At 36.4% G+C, this 24,620-nt stretch overlaps 2 protein-coding genes across 5 annotated transcripts; both read right to left on the reverse strand.

Moving 5' to 3' along the window:
* Positions 1-197: 197 nt before the first annotated feature.
* On the reverse strand, positions 198-14,230 carry LOC116848708 (elongation of very long chain fatty acids protein 6). 3 transcript variants are annotated; one of them, XM_032825068.1, is made up of 4 exons: positions 13,570-14,230; positions 8,222-8,382; positions 3,452-3,812; positions 198-2,487 (listed from the first exon to the last, which is right to left on the reverse strand). In XM_032825068.1, exons 3-4 carry the CDS (start codon positions 3,775-3,777, stop codon positions 1,935-1,937), a joined length of 879 nt encoding a protein of 292 aa, XP_032680959.1. In that variant the 5' UTR covers positions 3,778-3,812; positions 8,222-8,382; positions 13,570-14,230; the 3' UTR covers positions 198-1,934. The 3 variants fall into 3 exon arrangements, with proteins under 3 accessions (XP_032680959.1, XP_032680962.1, XP_032680963.1); XM_032825071.1 differs by lacking the exon at positions 8,222-8,382; XM_032825072.1 differs by lacking the exons at positions 8,222-8,382; positions 13,570-14,230 and adding an exon at positions 12,999-13,193.
* Positions 14,231-17,285: 3,055 nt separating this feature from the next.
* LOC116848647 (rabphilin-3A) lies at positions 17,286-24,571 on the reverse strand. Of its 2 annotated transcripts, none has more exons than XM_032824954.1 (12): positions 24,150-24,571; positions 22,329-22,476; positions 21,730-21,862; positions 21,020-21,532; positions 20,330-20,823; positions 20,084-20,265; positions 19,707-19,966; positions 19,467-19,610; positions 18,904-19,321; positions 18,595-18,784; positions 17,800-18,005; positions 17,286-17,714 (listed from the first exon to the last, which is right to left on the reverse strand). In XM_032824954.1, the coding sequence occupies exons 2-10, from the start codon at positions 22,388-22,390 to the stop codon at positions 18,657-18,659; spliced, it is 2,334 nt and encodes a 777-aa protein (XP_032680845.1). In that variant the 5' UTR covers positions 22,391-22,476; positions 24,150-24,571; the 3' UTR covers positions 17,286-17,714; positions 17,800-18,005; positions 18,595-18,656. The 2 variants fall into 2 exon arrangements, with proteins under 2 accessions (XP_032680845.1, XP_032680844.1); XM_032824953.1 differs by having other exon boundaries at positions 17,286-17,723.
* Positions 24,572-24,620: the final 49 nt, after the last annotated feature.

The raw sequence follows: 24,620 nt of genomic DNA on the forward strand, positions 1-24,620 counted from the left end.
ACGGCTACCACGTTCAATCCATGAAGGAAAATATTTTCTTTTCAACTTGATAACTTCTCGGAAAGCTCGAAACCTTGAAATTTTATCGCGATATGAAACGCATAAAATTTTGCTTGTTCTATTTTTGAGTTCTATAGTTGAAGAACTGCAGGATATTGTAGGATAATTGAAGGTAAGATCTTGAATATCTGGTATTGTAGGATTTACGATAAGAGATTATTATTTACACATATCCGGTCATAAATTACACTATTCAACATTTTGTCACATGAATTATTTTAGGTGTCTTTTATGCCTTTTATTTTTGAGCGTTGAGTTTGAATATGTATACAGAATTTCTCCATTACCCAATGTTTTATCGCGTCAAAATTTTCGACAAACAAAACTCGACTTCAAACTACCCAAAGAATGTTATTAAATATACAATATAAGTAGGACACTCTGTACACATACAACGTGGAGAACGGTTCTCCCAAGGCGTCTATGGAAAAACGTTGCTAGAGAAAGTGGAGCCCTACTATGTTAGCAAACTACTGCTGGATATTCAAGAGAGACATTCCAAAGGCAAAATACAGACGAAAACAAGAGACTACCATTTTAAATAATGTATTAAAATATAATCTGTTTGTGCGACAGGTTATATATTACCTGCAATATAGTTATTTTAATAATTTCGAAAATTTCGGGTAATGCGAAAAATTTGTATTTTTAAATTCAACATAGAATTTATTACAGGACGAAACTAAAATAAGTCATGTGACAGAAAAGAATTATTTCTTGTTGTCCAGTGTTATTATTAAATAATGTTAATATTTAATTGCAAAAGATACATATAGTAACAAAACCATAATAACAATTGTGCAATAGCCGGTCGTATGTGAGAAACGCGCACGCACGCGCTTCCACATGTATGCTTGTATGTATTACATGCGAAAGCAGCTTTTTATTTGTAGCATGTCACCACATGTAAAAAAATGACAAGGAAAATCATTGTTTTCCTCACAAAAGAACTTTCTATTTAGTATACCCTCCACGCGTAAGTTCATTAATTAATGTCCGACTTGGACACCAATTGGATCCCTAATTAGAATCTAGTACCCTACGACCTAAGGATCCTTGAAACTTCGACTCTAGGATCGACGGACCGTAGGATCTAGAAATCCTGTGAATAATGACTTCTAAGTCCTATAAAATCGAAAATTTAGGAATCCATTTACCTCTTTGCGAATCCTATAAATAAGATGTACGAAATACATATCTTAGGATTTACGGACTCTTTGTAGAATCTGTGCTCCCACGAGTCCTACCTTACGAATCTTAGGATATACGGATCCTGAGAGATACCGCACCCAGGATCTAATATCTAGGGTAATACGGCTTCTATCAAAAACTTAATATTAATAAAGTAATAAATTAAATAATAAGTTAATAAATTACAAAAATTTTTATAATTGTTGTTCCAAGAACACGATTTCTAGAATCTATCTAGGACTTAAGTCCTCATAGTTCTATAGCTTCTGGAATAGAAGATTAAACATAGATCCTATATATACGGAATCTTATATGTACCAACTCTAGAATTAACCTAAGTCTTAGGATGTAAGATTTATCTACAGATCCTAAGAATTCACAAATGTCCTATATATAGACTTTAGGCTTTATATATATATTTTAAGATCTCGGCGTCCTAATGAGAACATAATACAGTTTGATATCGCAGAATTCAGATTTTAGAAGAATCGCGCAGATCTTAGAAGCCGTTAAACCCTAGCGTCTCTTTGAACAAATAGATCCTGAATGCATGGCTACGTCGACCAGCGGCGTGACAAACAAACACAGAAAGAGAAAGAAGAAGGGAGGAAGAGAGGAAGAAACAGAGGGGAAAGAGATAGAGAAAAGAGCGCCCAGGCGCCCTGATGTGCCAGATACCGCCTTTAGTTGGCCTTGAGCTTGTCGTTGTAGTCGATGTGACTGGGTGCGTCGTTGGCGAAGTGCTTCTTTTCGACTTTCTTATCGGCCAGGTACGTCTTGTGGAAGAATCGCGCGAACAGGACGAAATAGCTGAAGTACATCGCGAAACTAAAGTGGATGTTCCTGCGGGTAATGTGACAGTCCACATGTCCGCTCTCCAGGTATTGGTAGGCAGACATATTAATGGCGCAGCCTATCACCATCTGAATGAGCTGCAACGTAGTGATCACCATGGCGATCGCCTTCGGTGGTCTGTATCGCATCGCTTTAAGGGCATAGTAGGTGTACATGATGGAGTGAACGCAGTAGTTCATCACGACGTACCATCGCGCGGACGCGGTGTACTCCGAGTACGAAAACCATGCGTACAGCAACACGGTGATGTGGTGGTACCAGTGCAGGAAAATCAGCGGCTGTTTGCGCAACACGATGAAGATCGTGTCGCCGAGCTCGGGCAGCTTCGACAGCACGAACAACCACGTCCAGAATCCCGACACGCAGTTCTGTTCGATGAAGCTGCAATCGATTTACTCAAATAAACTTAATGAATAAATGCGATGAAAATGCGTTAAAAGATGATGCAATGAATCGATAAGTCTAATTAAACAAAATAACAAGAACTTGACAAGTTGTTCAGACAATATGATTAAGTTTACGGAAAGTGTTACGTTATACAAGTGTAAGAACAATTTTTCTTATTCAGATAAGAAAAAAAATGAATCATGAGACGTCAAGAGTTGGATAACAATTTCGTTTACTGTAAAAATTGTGTAGCATTACGTAACAGCTGATTGCAATTTCATATAACGGTGTAACGACATTCGCTGAACTTTTTGATGCTAGTTTGATTGCTAATTTATGCATTCGATATAAATTTTGATATTTTTTTTTCAATCGATATACTTTTTGTTATTTAAATTAAAAGTAAGTCTATCGGAAAGTCAACAGGTCAAAATACATTTCGAGATGCGCGTAGATATTCACAAGATTTGTATCTGAAGTGATGTAGCTATTTGCGTGTTTGTATCAACGGGATTGTTAGAATAACAACTGACATACCAAGTCATTGTCATGCAACAGTCTGACTTTTTTCACGCATGAGCGTGAAAATATATTTGAAGACTTTGAAGACTTCGAATACGCGGTTGGAGCAAATCACAAAATTTAATATTAAGATAAAGTAAATAGTGTTTTCGCGTATTAAGATAAAGTAAATAGTGTTTTCACATGACATACGTATCGAAACGCGTTAAATGGGGGAAATGATCTGTCGTACCATTACACGTAATTTCTACCTGTCCATTTTTCTACGGTAAGACGTAAGTTCTAAGTATAGTTAATGGATATTCCTTATGCTAAATTAAATTCACAATGACTAGTTAGGTGCTTCAGTAATAACTCAAGAACACCTTCAATGTACGTCGGACATTTCCAAACGTGAAAAACTTAAAGACACAAGCGAAACAAACCAACGACCGACCTCGTATTACAAATGCTGTGGTGTAGACCGTGATATTTCAGAGCGTGGATTAATTCAGGCGCAGTCCTGGTGAAGCCGATAATAGAAAAGGCAGCCAATAGCGTGTTCCAAAGACACAATATTCCTCTCAGTTCGAATCTGGGCCTGCTGGCCATGTAGTGTTGCCCTCCGAATATCAGGATCATGTACAGTCCACAATAATAAAAGCAATTCGTCCAATTGTTCACCATCCATACTTTGGTCTCGTAGTGACTGAACGTCTCCTCGAAGTTGAAGATATAAGAATAATTTGGGAGGGTCACTTCCATATAATCTACCTTATTCATCTTCGATGCGTTTCGAGTCGATGTCTCCGACGATCCTGCAACAAACATTAATCAAGGAGCATTAAATAAGGAGTTGGTCCATCGCTTTGCGCTATGGAAATGAAAAATCATAATGCGAAAATCTGTTTGCGTCCTGTATCGAGAAATTTCCTCTCTCTAGACTGAGAGAAAGTGATTGATCGAGCTAAAATTGTGATTATTTTTGGCGCCAATCATATTCTTTAGTTGCGCTAACATGAAAATGTTAGCAGTAACATGTATATAAAATTGTTATCGCTAACATTATAGTGGAATTTAATATAAAAAAATTGTTCTCTTGATTATAATTATAATAATTATTTCTTTAGATTATAGTTGCGAATACCAAATATTTATTCTCAATGTATTTCTAATTAGAAAACGTGCATAAAAGCAAATATTTTCTTTAAACGAAACTAGCTTCTACATGTATGTATCAGTTGTAAAAAAAATCAATTTAAGAGTCAAAATCGCAGAGCGATTTTTTCATTGGACGCGCATATTAAATTAAATAGTGTTAAATATTGAAAAAATATGAATTGGATGCGATAAGTTTGAAGATTTTATTGACTAGAAATTCAAATTTTTATCCGCCGACGGAAATCGTAAAAATAATAATATAATAATAATAATATAATATAATATAATAATATAATATAATAATATAATATAATATAATAATAAATATCGGCACAACATGTACGACGTTTTTTGTGGATTTACATCGGTGATCAGCACGTGTGTTCGACCGGTTTTTTCTTTTTAGAGTATGCGCAACCTGTGGCGCGGCTGCGCAGTAGCAGACGCGTGAGTGGCAAATACGCCAATCCGAGTTCGATGTTTGAACTCACGCGATGTATCGCTTGATGCACTGCCAAATGGAAGTCGCCGGTGCGACATAAAAAAAATACGCAGGATGAAGTCAGAAAATCGTTCTTTGCAAGCATGATCTTGCGAAGGAATGGAGAAACCATGGGAAAAAGTTAAAGAAATCCTATGGTGAAATGAGATATCTAAAAGATCATATTGGAGAACTCAAGTCGGCTAGAGTTTTATTATTTAATATAGTGAGTAGGTTTTAGCCACTGATACAACTAACACAGATGATTAGATATTGCAATACATTTTTTTCACATACATTCACATTTTTCACATACATTTTGCAATACAATCACGATTTTTTCTCGAAGAATTTCCTGACAATTACTGAATAATGGAAAGCTACTAGAAATTTATGTTTACACACTTCTGAGTCTCGAATATTGCACACGAGACGATTTTGTAAGGGGAATAAAGTGTTACGCGAAACAAATTGAAAATCAAAATGTGTAATGCAAACTGAGTTCTTTATCTTCAGCTCCAATCATTTAAATACATACAAGGAAGTAGAAAAAAATATGCAGCGCAGTATGTTACCATGTTACATAGTAATGTAAATTCAGCCGTAAAAATACACACATATTCAACCGTATGTACCAGAAGTGTTTCTTGTACAAAAAAATTTGTTTGGTTACGTAAGATGCTCACGTATCACGGCGAACAGAAAATATGCAGTCACGCAATTTTTATCTGAGACATTTATTTTTATCTATCAGTTATCAACTCTACGCGTAAAAAAAACTGTCAAAGAAAAAACTTGAAAATTTATTGGTGTAATGTCCCACAAAATAAATTTTCAATGTTTTTCAATGTATAATATTGTATCTGTGAGATCCGAACGAATATTTAATCGCTTGCCAACTTTTAAAGAATTTGGGAATATTTCGAGACAGCGCAAATCTGTTTGCAGATTTTGATTTTATTGCGCTAATATCTTATAAGTTTTTCTATAAAGAAAATATGTCCAAAAATATTGATTTTCGACAAAGTTATATAGCTTTTCGAAATTGGTAGGGATCTGGTAGATCCTGATTGTACTATATATATATGTCCCACAAAATATAATTGTACGCGGGAAATTAAAGATATTCACATAAAAGCCGAGTTTTTTTAACGGAATATTTTACTTCCTAACTTTGTGCGATTAAGATGTTACAAAAAAATATATTTGCTAGTTTGATTTAGGCTTATATGTACAAAGTGCATCACACACGGCAGGAGACATTATTGCGAGACTTGATTTATATTTATGTTATATCGGAAAATGACATCAAAATTACGGCGGCTATTTTCATTGCGGCATTGAAAATGGACGAACAGGAAAACGATAGTCGCGTGATAGTGAATTACTCTGAATATCGCTTGATATGCCAATGGTGAAGCAAAAGATATATGAAATCATCGAGAAGTCGTCGGATATTAGACTCATGAAGTTTCAGATAAAGATCCCACGCCTCGTAAACGTAATTAGACATTCAAACTTTCACTAGGAAAGATCGTCGGAAAGCGTTGTTACTTAAAGTAAAAATACTTAATGTCCAGATATGTATTTAATACTGGATATTGTTGGTGTTTTGATCTTTAAATACGAATATTTAAACTTCCAATATTAAAAAAAAATTTATGTATACATATATTGAATATAGTATACATATATTTTACGTTAAAAATTAAAATTATAAATATTATATTATTTTATTAATTATTAAATATTGTTATATGTTATAATTTTATAATATATAATATTATTATATATTATAAATATTAAATATTTAAAGACCAAAACAATAAGAATGTTGTTAAAACTTCTAATTTTCAAAGTAGTTTGGAACACAGCCAATGACCTAATATGAAAATATAACTTCTGAGAATTAATCAAACACGAGTTCTCTCATTGAACCATCGGCTACATTTCAAAATATATTAAAAAAAAAATATTTAAACCATTCTGAAAACAATATGTTAAAAAATCAGTATTTAAATTTGCACATGAATACACTAAGAAAAAAACATTTGAAAATTTATATATGTGATAACAAAGTTTATTTCTGTGAAATAAAGTATATTTCTGTGAAATAAAGTATATTTCTGTGAAATAAAATTTGTTTTTACAAAATAAACTTTTGTCCTCTAAATAAATTTTCAAGTATTTTTGTCTCAATACAGTAAATAAATGTAAGTTCAACTCGGAAATGCAGGTCAAAACTTCCATGCATAAACTACACTTATATTTGTAACTCTTGGAAATACAGGTCAAATGTACTTGCATGCATAAACTAAATTTGTTTGTTAACTCCGCGCATAAGCTAACATGAAGGATAAAAACATATTTTGTTATAAATTAAAAAATAAAAACATACATGTACACTGTAGCATTGTTATACACAAGTTATATATATATATATATATATATATATATATATATCAGATGTTTAAAAAAATATATATAAAGACGAAATTGCAATATAACTACAACATCGAAGCAACTTTCACATTATATAGCATGTAATACTGAAATTTATAACTATTATATACATATAATAAACACATAACTGTGATCGATTGAGATATCTTTGTTACTGTGACCGAAAACATTTGTCTGACCATTCCGCTGCATCAAAACTCGGTTGTAGTAACTAAGAGTAAACTAAAAGTAATCAGCTGAGTAGAAATCTCTTGCTAGAAATCTTATTCCTATAATCAAGTTTTTTATCTGGTTCCCCGATAACAAGATATTCAGTTATATTAATGGGGTTGTTTTTTCCCTATCAATGCGAAATGCTGTCTCAAAACGGACTGTTATTTCCTGACAACGTAAATCGGATTTGTGGACTTATTACGTTCGCGTTTCACACTAAATAATATTAATGTGCTCAGAAAATTCTGAAAAAAATTCATGGAAGTTTTTTGAAGTGTAAACTAAATGTTTAAACCATTGAATTAGGTAATAGTTTAATTAGTTAGCTGTGTATGACAAATATACTCGTCATGAAGAAATGGCAATTTTTAGCGTTGTGACGAGTATACTCATCATGCAACACAATTTAGGTACACACTTTTAAAAGAAGGCAACACAACTGGTTAATTTGTCTTTTATTGCTTTTTGGGGGCAGAAGTCATTTGTTCATATCGTATATCTAAAAAATTTAAATTTTTCGAAATTTGACTTGTAAAAAAAATGCTTCGGAAATTCTTTAATAAAGCCTATAGCTGAAAAAAAGTTATGCAATAATTGTTATTAAAAAAAAATCATTAGAGTGTACGAAAATAGGGTATATTATGGGAGAAGTAAACATTAAAATTATAAAAAAATTCACATATTTTTTGTATTTGTGGAATATATATATATCATAATACAATCTAATATATGTAAAATATAAACACTTATAAGCATTGAAAGCACAAGGAGAAAACATTTCATATTTGATATGAGTTTGAAAATAATATTCCATAAGCGATTTACGCAAAAAAATTTTTTGTGAAAATAACAGCTTCAACCACATTCAAACTTTCAAAATATGTTTATTTTTATTAGAAAAATACTTACAAAAAACACGTTCTTAAAATTCAACCTTTCAACGAAAGTCAAGCTTATTAGTCGTTCGTGCCTGTCGCCGAAGTCAATAGCTCAGTAGATGGTAGTAAAGTAGCAACGATGTCCCTGAGCTTCTGATTTTATAAGCGTCTCATTAAAAATTTGTTTTCACACTGGAGGAAGGAGAGGGGAGAGATTATTCATCACAAAGTGTGCAATTTTCGAGAAATCTCACGTAGTTGAAATCACTTGGACACATTTGACTCATGAATTCGTTTTGATGGTTAAACTTGCTGTATCCGCGATAAATTCGTTAAACGAATGTTTTTCGTTAAACGAGTTTATAGTATGCTTCTGGGCTTTGTTAGATGGCATGCAGATTTGGATACTTCATTGATGTGGTGCGTAAGTTTGAAATTATTTTTAGTGTGTTAAATTAAGAATAGAGAATCAAATATGAGAAATTATGTAGAAATAAGTACGTATATGTATAGTGTAGGTGAAACAATGCGTTAGATAGAAAAACAGTAATCGGAACAGAAAAATACATATAGCGTTATAAGGAACGTGGGTAGATGGAATAATATAGATAATGCATGCAAGTTTAAATATGCAGAGGAAATGGAGAGGGCATTATCGATAGAGAAAATATAACGCTGAAAATTGGATGTCATTTTAATCTTAACAATGGAATATTTTGAAAACGAAACAAATGACAAAAAAATTGTTCAGACAAAAATCATATGGTTTAGAGGAGGACGTAAAATGGTGGCATTGCTTTGACATGGAATAGTTGTTTGAAGGTCACGTGACGGTCATCTTCAATTTCTTAAATGGAAATCCCCATTTTTTATTGCATTTTTAGATTAAACTAATCCAAATGAACATCTCTCATATCTTGATGATTTCTTGTAAAATCAATAGTTTCCGAGATATTTGGGTCAGAAGAACGAAAAATCGTATAATCGATTCCTGACTGTGTAAACCGCTCTTGGAGCTATCCAGGATCACTCACAGAAATCAAGCACCCAAACGTGAGAGGCAAGGAGACTCACGAAAATCAAGCACCCCAAACGTGAGACACAAGGGGACTCACGGGAATCAAGGACCCCGAAGAGATTAGATTACCGCCATATCCATGTCGTTGATCTTGGATAGCTCCAAGAGCGGTTTACACAGTCAGAAATCGATTGTATCATTTTTCATTCTTCTGACCCAAATATCTCCGAAACTTGATTTTACAAAAAATCATCAAGATACGAGAGATGTTTATTTGGATTAGCTCAATCTAAAAATGCAATAAAAAATGGAAATTTCCATTTAAGAAATTGAAGATGACCATCACGATGACCATCAAACGACTACTCAATGTCAAAGCAATGTCACCGTTTTACGTTCTTCATATGATTTTTTTCTGAACAATTTTTTTGTCACTTGTTTCGTTTTCAAGATATTCCACTGTTAAGATTAAAATGACTCACCCTATATAATAAGTAGTAATAGAAGACAGAAATACACAAGGGATGGGGAAGAAGAGAATACAAGAAATGAAGAAGAAAGATTTGGTCATTGGATAGAATAAAGAAGAAGAATGAGACAAGACCTTGCTGCGCAAGTAAGAAGGATGAAATGTAAAGAGGAAGATATGGGATATGGAAAACTTTTTAACGAGGTGAGCTAAAGAAGATATATAGAAAATTAAAAAAAAGACAGTCACTTTATGGAGTTAGTAGAAAGTATAGAGTGGAGTAATGAAATTATCGAGATGTACATGAATTGTAAACTAAGCTTTTTTCCTGATTATAAGCTGAAAGAAAATATACTCTCCAATGTTCTCCAATGCTCTAGTAAACCTATAAAAATTTCTATTTTGCATATGTAGCAAGGAAACTCGAAAACACAGGTTAAAAGTTGTAAGGTGAAAATTTGCAATTTACACTTATGCTTATTAGATTTATACGCAGAAACGTATATGGTACATATACGGAAAAAAATTTTAATTTATGCAACTGTCACCTAGAACCAAACAAAAAACTCGTCGAGAAATAAATTTGATCGACACATTTAATTGTTGCATTTAAAACTTGAAAAAAACAAGTTTTGTTAGAAATAAAAAAGTAAAAACATACATATATACATCTTAATTATATATTAATTATGTGTGTACATTATCTTATTCGATTTTCAACAGACTAGATTGTTTTTTTGTAGCTTATAAAAATAATAATATAACATGTAACATCCATAAAGCCATATATTTAACAAGTATATACATATAATTTTATTTTTGAGAAAGAATGAAATTATAACTACAATATTGTAATAACTTTCACGTTATATAATATGTGATATTGAAATTTATAAGTATTATATAGTGAATATATAATTGTGTCAATTAGGATATCTCTGTTATTGTGACGTACATGTGTCTGAACACTGAACTGCATTAAAACTCGGTAGAAGTAACTGACAGCAAACTGAGAATAATTGGCTGAGTAGAAACCTTCTACAGAAATTTTCCTGTTCTTACAATTGAATTTCTTATCTAGTTCCCAGATAACAGAATATTTAGTTACACCACTTGCTTTTTGGTGTATTTGTGCAAAATATTGTTTTTAATTACAAAAAAAGTCTCTCATTACGTTTTTAATATTTTCCAGAACGGAATTGTAAAATTTATTTTTTTTATGCTATATATAATAATGTTTATACGGTGTATCGAATCTTTTACGCAAAGTAGACAATTATATATTCTTAATAAGTATTATATCTCAAAATGATGAGACGTTATTTTTTGTTTTGTGACGAGACTTTTTCACGAATGTAATTATTTACTTTCTTGTCATTTTTTTGTAAAAACTTTTTTTCTTTAGTTCCGTTAGGCCTGGTCTACAATAGATGTTGTAAGCCATAAGCCATAAGAAATGGCCAATCATAACCACTTATTTTTAAAACAATCGACTATAATTTTTACGACTTTCAGCTTACAACATTGGTCACTAGACTTTAGTCACATGACTTTGTAAATCTTGATGTTAACAATGTTTTATGCATAGGCTATTGTTTTTTTCCGTTTAATAAATTCTGTAGAATGATTAATATTTCCACACATATCCATTAATTTGTCGACTTTTTGCCTTATTGAACTATGTGATATACTTTGCTTTAAGTTTAGTGAAGTTCAGAGGTTTTACTGTGAAAACGTCTTTATGAGACATAAAAATTATAAGAGAAAAAAAGACAGAAAAGGATTTAACGTTAACATGGATATAATATTGATTACATAACATACTATTTTTATTATTAAAATAAAATATTATTTAGATAAGAAATCTTAAAGGATATGGAAAAAAAATTAAGTGAGCAATTAGCAAATAAAAGTTTACATTTTTCGGACGAGAAACATAAATTCTTAAGTCTGATCTACAATATCTTCTTTGCATTCTGTTTCATGTCTTCTATCTTTTTCTGGCTTAAAGCTTAAGATTTAAGTCAGAAAGAGATAAAGAGAAAGAAGCAGGAAGCAAAGAATACTGTAAATCTGTATATTGTGGAACAGGCTTCAAGCTTGATTTATAACGTGTTACTTACTTCCTGTTACTTTTTCTTTATCTCTTTCTGAATCAAGCCTTAAGGCGATGCTGCTAGGCTTGTTTTCGTAGAATACTCTTTTCTTCTAATTGCATGCATAAAACTGCAAATGCTTTTACAGCGTGAAAGTATAAGCGATAATGAATGCCGCATACTAAAAAGTTGCATCGAAATCAACAAAAAGAAAATAGCGGCATTATGTCAGCGCCTATTTGACGATTGCCTCTACGTTATCGACGCTTAACGAGTTCGTCATTCAATTCAGCATCCCCTTAAACCTTAAAGCCTGATTTACAATATGCTCTTTGCATTCTGTTTCTTGTCTTCTGCTTTTTTCTGGCTTAAAGCTTAAGGTTTGAATCAGAAAGAGATAAAGAGAAAGAAGCAGGAAGCAAAGAGCATATTGTAGATCAGGCTTAAACTAAAAAAAGACAGAAAACAAAAAACAGGAAGCAAAAACCACATTATAGATCAGGCTTTACTCACAGACACTATTTAAATCAACTATTTTTGCGCGGTTGACGCGCAAAAAATATTTGATTTCTGCAAAACAAAATATTTTACACACGAAATATTTAACATTATTAAAGACGTTCTAGTGCAGTTTAACGTATTAAAGAAGTTCTAGTGCAGTTTACACGTCTTTATAGAATATCTTACCACTTTGAAGGTTACGGAGTTAAAACTTATGTTTATCGCTTCCTACTTGTAATAATATTACCAAACAGATCTTTGCCAGTCATGTGAGTCATTTCCATCTGTTGGTGATTAAATTTCTATAGATACTTTTTAGATGAAATGCGTTACACGTGCGCGGTATAAAATGTTGACGTGCAAAAGTTGTTGACCGCGCAAAAATAGTTGATTTAAATAGTGTCTGTGAGTAAAGCCTGATCTATAATGTGGTTTTTGCTTCCTGTTTTTTGTTTTCTGTCTTTTTTTAGTTTAAGCCTGATCTACAATATGCTCTTTGCTTCCTGCTTCTTTCTCTTTATCTCTTTCTGATTCAAACCTTAAGCTTTAAGCCAGAAAAAAGCAGAAGACAAGAAACAGAATGCAAAGAGCATATTGTAAATCAGGCTTTAAGGTTTAAGGGGATGCTGAATTGAATGACGAACTCGTTAAGCGTCGATAACAAATGTTGACGTCGAGGACAAAAACACAGATTTCCGACAGTCTTGACATAAATATTTCTTACCGATTATTCATACACTCGTACGTTGTATCTCGAACTAGTGAATTTCATACAAGTTTTCTATTCAAAGATGTTATCTTATTTACGATAACGTTACCTAATCAAGTGAGACATGCGGAACGGTTTCAACATTCTTGAAAATTTATTGCGGACAACACTAATAATATAAGTGAGAATTAGCAGGATCTTCATGTAGTAAGAAAGAAGAAGCAAGAGAGAGGGGAGGAGAGAGAGAGAGAGAGAGAGAGAGAGAGCTAATAATATAAGTGAGAATTAGCAGGATCTTCATATAGTAAGAAAGAAGAAGCAAGAGGGGGAAAAGAGAGAGAGAGAGAGAGAGAGAGAGAGAGAGCAATTAAAATAATTAAAGACAGGTTAATGACCAGTTTTACACGTATGCAGCCGTCTTATATTTAGGTCGAGCCGTTCGATGTGCTTTCTGAATGATTTTCGATTTACACACGCGCGCATACAAGCGTGTACGAGGTGGCGGCTGATTGGTTTCATTCACGCACACATGGACGCGTACGTGAGGCATGCAATCGCGAAGTAAGTAGGTATAGGCGTACGTTACCTGCGTTTAGTGCTGCACCTTTCGCACAATTTCCGGAACGGCTCAGGCGCGTGTTGTGAGATCACCGACTTTACCGTCGTCGTCGTCGTTGCCCGGCTCGAGGCTCCGAAAGAACGGAGCTGTCAAACCACAGCGGGGAGTGTTGGTCGTGACGCGAGCCGGCGTATTTGACGTGGGCAAGGCCACTTCCTATTGGAGCGCGAACCACCGGGCGTCCGGTAACACCGGCGCCTTCTGATACACGAAGTGTAATCGATAGATAAACAAATGCAAAAGAGAGAGACGGAAGGTACTCTTGTCGTCGTCGTCGTCGTCGTCGCGTGATTCACAATCGGTCGATCTCTCAATTTCTCTCTCACGCTCTCTCTCGCTCTCTCCCTCTTACTCTCGCTCGCTCACTCTCTTTCTCTCTCTCTCTCTCTCTCGCTCTCTCTCTTTCTCTCCTTTTTCTCTAGATATCTTTCCGTCGAGGTTGTATGCTAATTAATTTCTCTTTTTCCTTGCGCGACTTTTGTTCGCGAGTGATCGTCCCTCTTTTTTTCTCTCACTCTCCGTCTTTTTGTGTACAAAACGCGCCACCGTGGACTACCATCTAAATCAAACTGCCACATTCACACTCACCGTAAAACAAGCCGAGCGATACTGCCGCTCATTATTTTATACACCGTTCTCATCCCCTTTCCTTCCACACCCGTACCACTGCTGACATCTGTCTCCGTGTTCCACGCCCTGCTACCTTCCCGCCTAGCATGTTGTCCCTAGCCCCAGATTGTTCCAATATTCATTGCCAGTACTGAAAATCTATAGTTCATGTTAAGGTTTATGATGGTCGTAATCTGTTAACTTATGCCGTAAAAAATTGACCAATCACAGTCGTCTATTTTGTACGGTTCCGGCATAAATTAACGGATTACGGCCATCATAAATCGGCCTTTAGGGCCTTTAGGGCATGTAGAAAAATTTTAACCGTAACCATAAGGTCGTAAGAAAACTGACGAATCACAGTCGATTATTCCTCGAACGCAAGTAGAATAATCAACTCTGATTGGTCAGTTTTCTTACGATCTTACGATTAAAATTTTTCTACGTGCAATAGCCTTTACTCATACTATAGATTTTCAGTGCTTGAAGTAAATATCGGAACGCAGTTTGAAATAAAAAAACACAGCTTTCTAATAGAGAATTGAATTCTCTATTAGAAAGCTGCTCTCTTATTAGATATGGGACGTCGTACGTCGGACATCAGACGCAGTGCGAATCCTCCGTTAGGATCAATCATGTATTTTTTTCTCTGATATGAACTCATACAAAGTGAAGAACATAACCTTAAAAATATACGAAAATGTTTACTTTTCACGACAGTTTATATCTGAGAAAAAGATTTATGATTGCTTCTAAATATTACGACATTATTTTATATGGTTTCATACTAAAGAAAAAAATTAATTTTTGAGGCTACGTCCCCATGGAGAAAGAAATAGCGAAACGGAACAAATATAAAGCCAATCAAGCATTCTAAAACGTCCTTTTTGAGGAAAATCTTATTCAATATCTTATAGTTCATGTTACATATACTATAGAGTATTGAGTTTCTACTAAAAAAAGACGTTTTGTAATGCAACCCAGATAAATTTCAAATTATTCTGAATTACTCTAGTTGGCTGCGTTTAGCAGCGAAAGCTGCTTTGCAACTGTTGTAAAATTCGTGAGTCTGATTGGTACATGTTTTTGGATTTAACCAAAATTAAGAGCATATTCCAATCAGATTCACGAATTTTACAACAGTTGCAAAGCAGCTTTCTCTGCTGAACACAACCAATGACTCCCTGTTCCTTTATTATTCCGTTTCGCTATTTTTTTTCTCCATGAGGATGCAGCTTTATAAGTAAGGTCAAGTTTACATGAAAAGATTCATGATTAATGCCCTACTCTTGACCTTCGAGATAGCGGGACTTTTAACTTGATATTAAACTGGATATATACTGAACGAACAAAAAGTTGAACAAACATTGAAACTTTCGTTTGCATTCGTTGTAAACGAAATGCAAAATACTTATGTTTTACGGTAAAAAAGAAAGTGTATGCTTTACTCAATACCTATAGTTCACGTTACCACAGAGTATTGAGTAAAATCCTCACAAAAGATGTTGTGAAATGCAACCTAAATACAGCTTCTAACGGCACTAAATTTTTTTAAAATAACAACAATATCGTAATCTTGCTCCACAAGTATAAATGTAGCAGGCAAGAAAATAGTAATAATATCTCAAATATTTTTTAACAAAACTTGCAATGAAATTTCTCTAACGTAAGCCATAAAATTACATATGTAAAAGTGATATATAACATTTCATTAATATTTCCATGAATAATTAATAATTGCAACATACGAATATATAAACAATGAACTACTCTGAGCTGGTTATTATGTCGTTCATCATTTTATTGCATATCTATCTTGATATTTGTCCAGATAGCACAAAATCTTTAGAGAATATTTTAGGATGTTTTTAGGATGTATGAATGTCCTTCCCAGATAGCCAAACCTGCGCGAACAGATTTCGAGCAGAGCTTGCTATCAACTTTTGATGGCAAATAGATAACAAATTTGATGCAGGATCTGTTATATCAAATCTTGCTAGCCAGATATGCGGCAGAGCTTGTTGTCGGATAATTGCTGCAGATTTACAGCAAAAACCGCGCAGAGCTTGTAGCGATTTGACGGCAGATTGGCGGCATTGCTGCATTGCAAGCTTTGCGCAGTTTTTGCTGCAAATTTGGCACCAATTGCCCGACAGCAAGATCTGTCGCCAAAACCGTAGCCTAATGTAGACACAGATGACTATGGTTTTGCTGTGGGTTTTTGATCAAATTTGCTGCCAATCTGCGTGCAGTCTGTGCTCATTTTGCTTACTGGGTTAGAACATCTTTAGAATGTCTTTTGAAGATTTGTGCTATATGGGTGTTTATAGGCACTTATTCTTTAGATATTCTTTTCATCTAGTACATCTTTTCTCTCAGAAATATCTCATATACGATAACTATTTACGATAATTTCTCGTCCATTATTTACATTCATTATTTACATCTTCGGTGTTTTTACATGATATATACACGTTTTTTTTTTCATATATATGATTTAAACTATGTATGTGAAATGTGACAGATTAGTAAGTTTAATTCTGAAAGTAAGAATGTAACCAACAAATTCTTTGGATTCTGACTTATTTAAAAAACATTTCCAGATTTATCAGGATTAAAAGTTAAATAAAAATATAAATTTTACTTAATTAATTTTGTAAAGCAAGCTATTTTATATGTATATATTTTTTAAACTGTATCCATAGATAATTAATTATACACGACGTCTCACGCATAATTTACGTTCTAGACGTGGACGTAGTGTAGTAATTTACATGTAAATATCCAACCGTATCTTTTTGCTCACATTCTAACGCTTCTCAATTGAAATGAGTTTTTTTTTGTGTTTGTTGTGTAAGGCTCGTTTACGCTAACCAAGTGGTAAGCTAACTATCACATGTTTATTAAAACATTTTTATTAAAACATGTGTCTGTTTATTTTGAAGGAAAACAGACGTATTAAATGCCAACCCGAAAGCCGGAAATCGAATATATTAAATACTTGGACTTTATATATTATTGTCCAGATTTATTTTTTATTTCTCTTTGCTTTTTCTTTAATATTTCTTTATGTGTAATTTTTATATATAAATTATATATTAATATAACATAGAAACTTTTATTTTACATTATATGCATTGTCTTTACACTTGTTTTAATACATTTATTTTTTAACTTCAAGTAGTTTTATTGATTTTTAGTAAGGCATGTTTAATATGCCGTACTGTTGAGAACATAACAATGAAATTTGGCAGGCTAAGATAGATCTATGAAGATCTATAATGTTGATTCTTTTTAAGATAATATTATTGATATTTTTATAGGCAAAGATAAAAAGAGGTGTAAGCAGTTCAAACACAAGAGCTCTGAGAGACCAATAATCGGCACTTTGAGCCTTTTTGAAAATCGCTTTTAACATCGCATATTTTGGCACATATTCTACCGTAAAAAGTTTACATCATCCGTCCGCGATCCAAACGCTTAGGAAAGCTAAAACCATGAGTCTAATGTATCTGAAAGATAATACACATATATATTCGTTTTTTAATAATATACTATATATACTATACAAATGTAGTATATTCGTACCTTTGGCTCCAGGAGTAAGTTTCCTGGTCTAAGATACCGATAGGTAATGTTTCTGGAATGCAAGTATCAAACATTTTTACAACGTAAGTGATACCAAATCGCCATCAAAGTGTCCTTTGTCCCTGAGAACGATCTACAATTATCCATCCGAGCAAGCTCCCATCAGCGTGTATTAGCATGTTGTCACGTTACATTGCGATGACGCTCTATGGGTTTACGTACGATTTATACATTGTTTAGCACTCCTTTATACGTCAATACACCTGAGCAAAAAGCTCCTATAATTTTTTAAATAACTACATGAAATTTCAAGATATTAAGAGTAAATGAGCGAATCAGTAAATGCGACACTGCGGAATGAGTTCTGTAGACGCGACTTTGCAAAAAAAACAGACACAGTTAAAACAGACTTGGTTTGTTTATATACGGATATATAAAGAAAACTATTTAAACGTATTAGAAAATAATACGAGTTTTTGCTTCATCTGCATATGTGCGTTAACGTATTTTGCGTCAGACATCCCATATATATGCACTTGTGGGTTGCAAAACGATTTAGACACAATGAAGTTGAGAGTTCATCAAAATGTAAAAATTGAGAGTGACTACCGACGGACTCACGCAATAATAATATAATTAAGAACATTAGTTTAGAATAATAATAATATTAATAACAATTAATAACATAATTGTTAGGTAAGCTTATCACAATAATAATTCTCAATTTTGGTAGTTGATCTCCCATTGTGTCTAAATCGTTTTGCAATCTACTGTAGAATTCACTGTAGTACGTACCGATAAAATGCGCGTGTCCTGGGCATTTCATTTGGTTTCGTTCCTCGTGTGTGACCGTGTTATTATTCCATCGGCACATTGACCTTCGCCAAATTGTGCCATGCCAGGTGACGATGGTCCGGAGAATTTATAGTATCGTTCCAGTGCCGCAAACGTGCACCCTTGCTGCCGCAACCTAGCATCAAACCGCCTGGAATTTTTGGAAATATATTTCACGAGCGATATTCACGAATCACCTGCTTCGAAGATACATCTTGAAGTAAAAGCCAAAAGAAGGCCAAGAAACGACAAAGTCATGACTGGTCGTACCTATATAATTGTTCCTCTTGAGAAAGACCTTGTCCCAAACTGAGAGACATAGCGTTAACTTTGTCAGCTCCGTTAAAGTGACCACGAAGGAAAACTCTTCATTCCATTCTGGGTTCATAGTTTTTCGTTTGATGCTCGAGCACTGTGAGCTACGTTCGATCTTCCTTTTTACGGTTGTCCTCTTAGTAGCGGTACGCGAGGAATTTGACAATTGCTGCCGGAGTTTATCGATCGCATTCTCGACAAGGGCCAGTTTGACAAACGGGTCGGAGAGCTCGTCTTTGCCTATAGGGAGGAGATTTGCGGCGCGGTGCACAGTAACCAATAGCGCTCTCCGGCGCGTACAATAATTGAGGCTCACTTGGATCACCCCACGGCAACTTAGACACATGCCCCAGGTCTCTTCTTCGTTGTCTACCTGCGCACCGGAATAATTAAGGAATAATCATTGTCAAAGTTTGCTCCGCGCAATTCCGCGAAGTCAGTCTCTATTAATATTTGAATTACATTAAGACATTCTCTCTCTCTTTATCTTTTAGTTTAATACGATTTGTCTCACGTACTTGGTAATGTTCCTGCAAAGGAACCTTGTAGTGCCTTGTTTCGTACGGCCGCAATTCGTGCAGAGGGAATCTCGCCTCGCCCAGAAAGTCTTCGCCAAATGGATCCTCCTGACTGATTAAGATATGTAACGCCTTGCCGGTGACCTAAGCATAAAAGAAAAGTTCCCATCATGAACTCGTAATTATCACTCGCGAACGTATGTAGTCATATTTGTTATGATAATCGATGTATTTGTTTACGTCTGTTTCCGTCAAGCGGTTGAAGTTGATTGTTTGCTGGAACTCGGGGTTGAGCGTGCGGTGCACTGCTTTCGTTCGCACCAGTCTGCTCATCGTTGCCTTCTTCACGGGCAGTATGTTCAGTCTGCAGAAGGGATCGGCATAGCCCTCGATGTCCATAGGCATCAGGCCGTTTGCACATTCTACCCTGCATCGGAGGCACTGATCCGCTGGGTCATATCGCAGGAAGACCTCTAGGGTTCCGTAGTCTTGTCCTGTTTCTGTCTTCGGTACGGGAATTTGAGTTTTTTGTTGTTGTGAGCGTTCAGTGAGACTTCTCTCCATGACTATCATACGATTGTGTTATTCGATTGCAGTCGCGAGACATGATTACTGACCTTGTGAATACTCTGGAGTTTGGATCTTTGGCGACACGACTTGATTGTTCTTGCGAGTGTCGCTGGACGAGCTATCTTGGTCTTGGCAAGACTTACTCGTTTCTCGCTCCGCCTCCATCTCCGGATGCTTGTTTGCCTCTCTAAACTGTTCCGTCGACGTGGCCGCCGCTGGCGTTTTTATTCTGCGGGATGAGAAAAGTTTGCGTAACTTCCATCTCCGATTCGCTCGCTGTCGTCTTTACGTACCTCAGAGATTGTACCTTAAGGCCTTTGGATCGATTTAGGTAGATAGATGCGTTTCTACTCGTCTCCTCGACTGCCTCCCCCTCGTCATTCTCAGCTTCGTTCATCTTCTCGTCGTCCACAAAGGACACGCGTTGCTGAAGTGGACTCTTGCCGCTTGCGGTCGAGCGGAGAGTGCCTTTCGAGCCCGTGGGAGAAATTTGGGACAGACAGGATTTGTTCAGTTTGTCAGGACCGTTCTCGCGGTATCCCAAAGGCGACGAGCCGCTTGGCTTGCCCCGGGGAGTACTCGGCGACGAGGTGCTGCTCGGTACGGGGCTGGAGACAGTCGACTTGACAGAGGTGCGATTGCTCGGCAGGTTTGTGGGCGAGATGGGGTGGCCACGCGTCACCGAGAGCCGTCCCACTTCATCATCCGACGAGGAGTCCTGCTGATCGGTCGATTCCGAGGACCTGTTCTGACGGCCTATCGCCCACGTCGATGTCCATCCGCGCTCCTACGCAAGTTTGCTGTATTAAGTCGATGGAGGATCCACAGAGTGTCCTCTTTTCCTTCCGTAAAACCGTACAGTGTCTTCTTCTCTTTTGAAAGTACTTTAAAGCGAAGTCGTTGTTAAACATATTTCTAACGCGAAACGCTAGCTCGAGATCGCACTTTCGGAATTTCGCGCGTCGTTCATGAGTTCTCCTTACCTTCTTCTTCGGTGGAATGAACTTGGGCATGCTCTTGAAGAACCAACCGCCGCTCCTCATCCATATCTCCCTCGTCTCCGCGCAGATCAAGCAGAGATACTTTCTGTGCGCGTTGCCGTGTGACCATTGAATGATTCGTTGTCGGAACACCATCGCTTGTCCCTGAAGGAACCTAAAGGAGCCTCGCATGGGCGTCTTGCTTTCCTCTCCGTCGGCGTTGCCGTTTCCATCCAACAGATTAGGCTTCGTGATCTCGATGCCGCACTTTTGGCACACGTATTTGCGACAGTCCTTGCAGAGGTTCCCGTTCGCCCCTAGCACCGTACCAAACTTATCGCCGCAGAGGCCGCAGGAGCAAACACAACGACCGTTGATACGGCAGCGTATTCCGCAGTTGCCTCTCTGCCTCGACGTGGCCGACAGCACGTTTTGTTTCACATTCTTCAGTCTTTCCACAAGTTTGCCGACCCGCTTTTGCTCTGACAAGTCCAGAGCTTCGTCCCGTTGTATTACCTACAGAGAAACTTGCTGTCGGTCGCGATTGACTGGAACTAGATCGGTTTCAATCGGAAACTATTTGTGATTTTGCATAATTTTATCGGAACCGGTTTAGCGCTCTTCTCTGTTTGTAAATCGTTTAGTTTCGCCGTACATCAAGGTAAGAATCAAGAGGTTAACAGGTGAAACGAAGTGGACTGCGCGAAGTTTACCTGAATAATCATTTGTCGTTCGTCTTCGGTGAGCAAATAAGGTTGCTGAGTGCCACGACTCACGGCAGTATTTGTATAATGAGGCCACAGACATTCGAAGGATTTCGTTTTCTGAGACCATCCTTTGTTCAATCTAATAACACGAGAAATAACGGAAATAATACGAAATGATTAAAATTTTGGAGGACAGCTTTCATCATGCTTGCTAAACTTGCTTCTCAACTTTTTCGGTCGATAAAAAAGTATCTCTTAATTTTATCATCTATCATTCATCTCTCGATGAGTACACTGAGAGAAAAAATATCTAAGGAATAAAAAAATATTTATTCAGTGAATATTAATGACATATTTATTCAAATTAATATGCATATATGCTTTTACACCGAAGAAAATATTTTTCAAATAAGAAAATATAAATTTTCTTAAAACTTCGACTTTTTATGCAAGCGATTGTTTATTCTATTTAAGTAAAAAATTTTGACTTAAATAAATATACATCATCAGTATCCACTGAATAAATAATTTTTATTTTTTAGATATTTTTTCTCTCAGAGTATGTAGAGCTTCATTAAAATCCGAGGCGAAAATTTTCAACTCACCTAGCACGAAATTTCAATTGTCGATCATCCGGGCAAACCCATCTGCCGCGTGACCAGGCCATTTCTCTGCGATTTATTCTGCATTTAGATTTTGCGATCTTCGATCCGAGATGATTGGTCTCGGGTGTTGCCAAAAAATATACAGAGTCTGCAAATTTCCGAAACAACATGCGGGATCAAACTGTAATCTCTTTCGCGCGTTCGCGAAAGATATATATAAGATAAAAGTACCAATACCTGGACACTAATAACACTGATATTTTTGTTATTTTGGTCTTTAAATGCGAATATTTAAACTTTCCATACAGTATATATATATATATATATATGTGTATATAGAATATATGCATATATTGAAAGTTGAAATATTCGTATTTAAAGATCAAAAGAAAAAGAATGTCTAGGTTAACTATTAGTGTTATTAGTGTTCAGGTGTTGGTACTTTTATCTCACCAGACGATCGGCGCGATCGAACGCGCGACAAACGTAAATTCACGGAGTGTTGCGAGAGAGTTTCCGTGGAAAATTCAATAAATCCTCCACCGCCGCGCGGTCTTGCTATCTGGTGCCATTGTTCATCGCGTGCGCGGATCGTCATCGTATGGTTCAGCGCGGTAAAGAGAACAAAGGAACTCTTAACGAAAGTGACTATATTTGCATCAGAATCGATATTCCCATGGTGCATACCTCGTACACGGCTCTAAGTCTTTTACACTTGTCTTATTAGCGGCGGCGTGTGTGTGCGCGCGCGCTCGCAGCCGCTTTACCAGCGTGTGTGGTGTTATAAAAGGAACAAAGTCGTTGGAAAATGCAGTCCAAAGAGCGCTCTAATGCGCGTGACGGGCGAAGAAAAAAAAAATGCAAAGACAAAGAGTCAGATATATTAAATGGAGAATCTGGTGCGGTTGACGAGATTTCACGCCGGTGTACCTTCGCAAGCGGAGTCTATTTTCTTTGCCGTGTCGTCCAGCGCCTGAACAGTCAAGCAGGCAGGCAGACAGACGGACGCCTCCGACAAATAGGCAAAAAATGAATGTGAAATAAATTCAACTTGCGATTGTGCGTTACGTTGGCGTTGCTGATCGATCGATAACGCTCGTGGCGCTTATCGATATTGCGTGGCGTTCGCGCTGCGTATAAACCACATTATTATTGACTTATTAATAACGAAACAACCACTCTCATAGTTTCTTCGCGCAGAGACGGCCCACCGCTCCTTCTACTTACAAAAGCCACATAATTAAATAATGTAGTCTGCTCGATTAGCCCGCGTGCATAAATTAGATGAAGCTCGCCCTTCCGAACACAGCGTGAATCTTCGCTTCTGGGTGTGTTGAAATCGACGCTCGTAGGATTCGATGTTCACATAGCAACGCGTACCGTACACGCGTGGCGTTTATCGATAACATATCGGCAACGTTGCTCCGCGAAAGCAACAGGAAGCGATATCCCATATGTCTAGATATAACGCGAATAATGTGTTTACGGTATTTTCTAAATTTAGACGAGCTCGAGTGCTGTCCAAGCTATCGTGGAAATCGCATATCTCTCGCAAATGTTAATTAAAGAAACAAAAAATGCACACACGACCAGAATAAACAAATAAATAAAGAGAAAAAAGGTTAGAGTTCGGCCGAAAACTAGGTCCTGATTACACATTCAACGCGACCGTCATGATTAACATAAACGCTCGCGCGGGCGCGTGTACAGGCGTGCGTGTTAATTGGCAAATTGCAAGAAGGAATCGTTGGAACAATTCGTAAAGAGATACGAAAAGAGAGAAAAGAGAAAAAAAATGAAGGGGAAGTCCATGGGACTTACGTTGCGATCGTTAGTAACAGGCCACAACTAGCAGTGTCCCATGCTGGCGCACTTCTCGTCAATTAATCGTTGCGCTAATTAACGTCGTCTCCGATTGTCTGCTGGTGGTCGTGTGACCGCACAGATAGCGGTCGCCGTCGTCGTCGTCCTTCGCGCTGATTTTGTCACAAGCCCAGTCGCCACGAACTGCCACGGTGTCGTCATCCATCCAACAAGTGGGTGCTGACTGCTGGTTGCTGCTATTGTGCTCGCTACTTATACCTTAGGAACTGGCCTTCTATGTGCGCGAGACTCTACTCGGTATCAGCGAGTGCTGGTAAAACGCAGGCTGGAGGGTGAAGGTAGCGTGGGTGGAAAGCTGGCAAGAGTGAGGAAGAGAAAGAAAGGGAAAGAGAGGGAGAGAAAGAGAGATGGGGAGGGAGAGAGAGAGAGAGAGAGAGAGAGAGAGAGAGAGAGAGAGAGAGAGAGAGA

The sequence above is a fragment of the Odontomachus brunneus genome, unplaced genomic scaffold (genome assembly GCF_010583005.1).
Source record: "Odontomachus brunneus isolate Ranch 3 - 2012 unplaced genomic scaffold, Obru_v1 Obru_scaffold_097, whole genome shotgun sequence".
In the NCBI taxonomy this organism is placed as follows: domain Eukaryota; kingdom Metazoa; phylum Arthropoda; class Insecta; order Hymenoptera; family Formicidae; genus Odontomachus; species Odontomachus brunneus.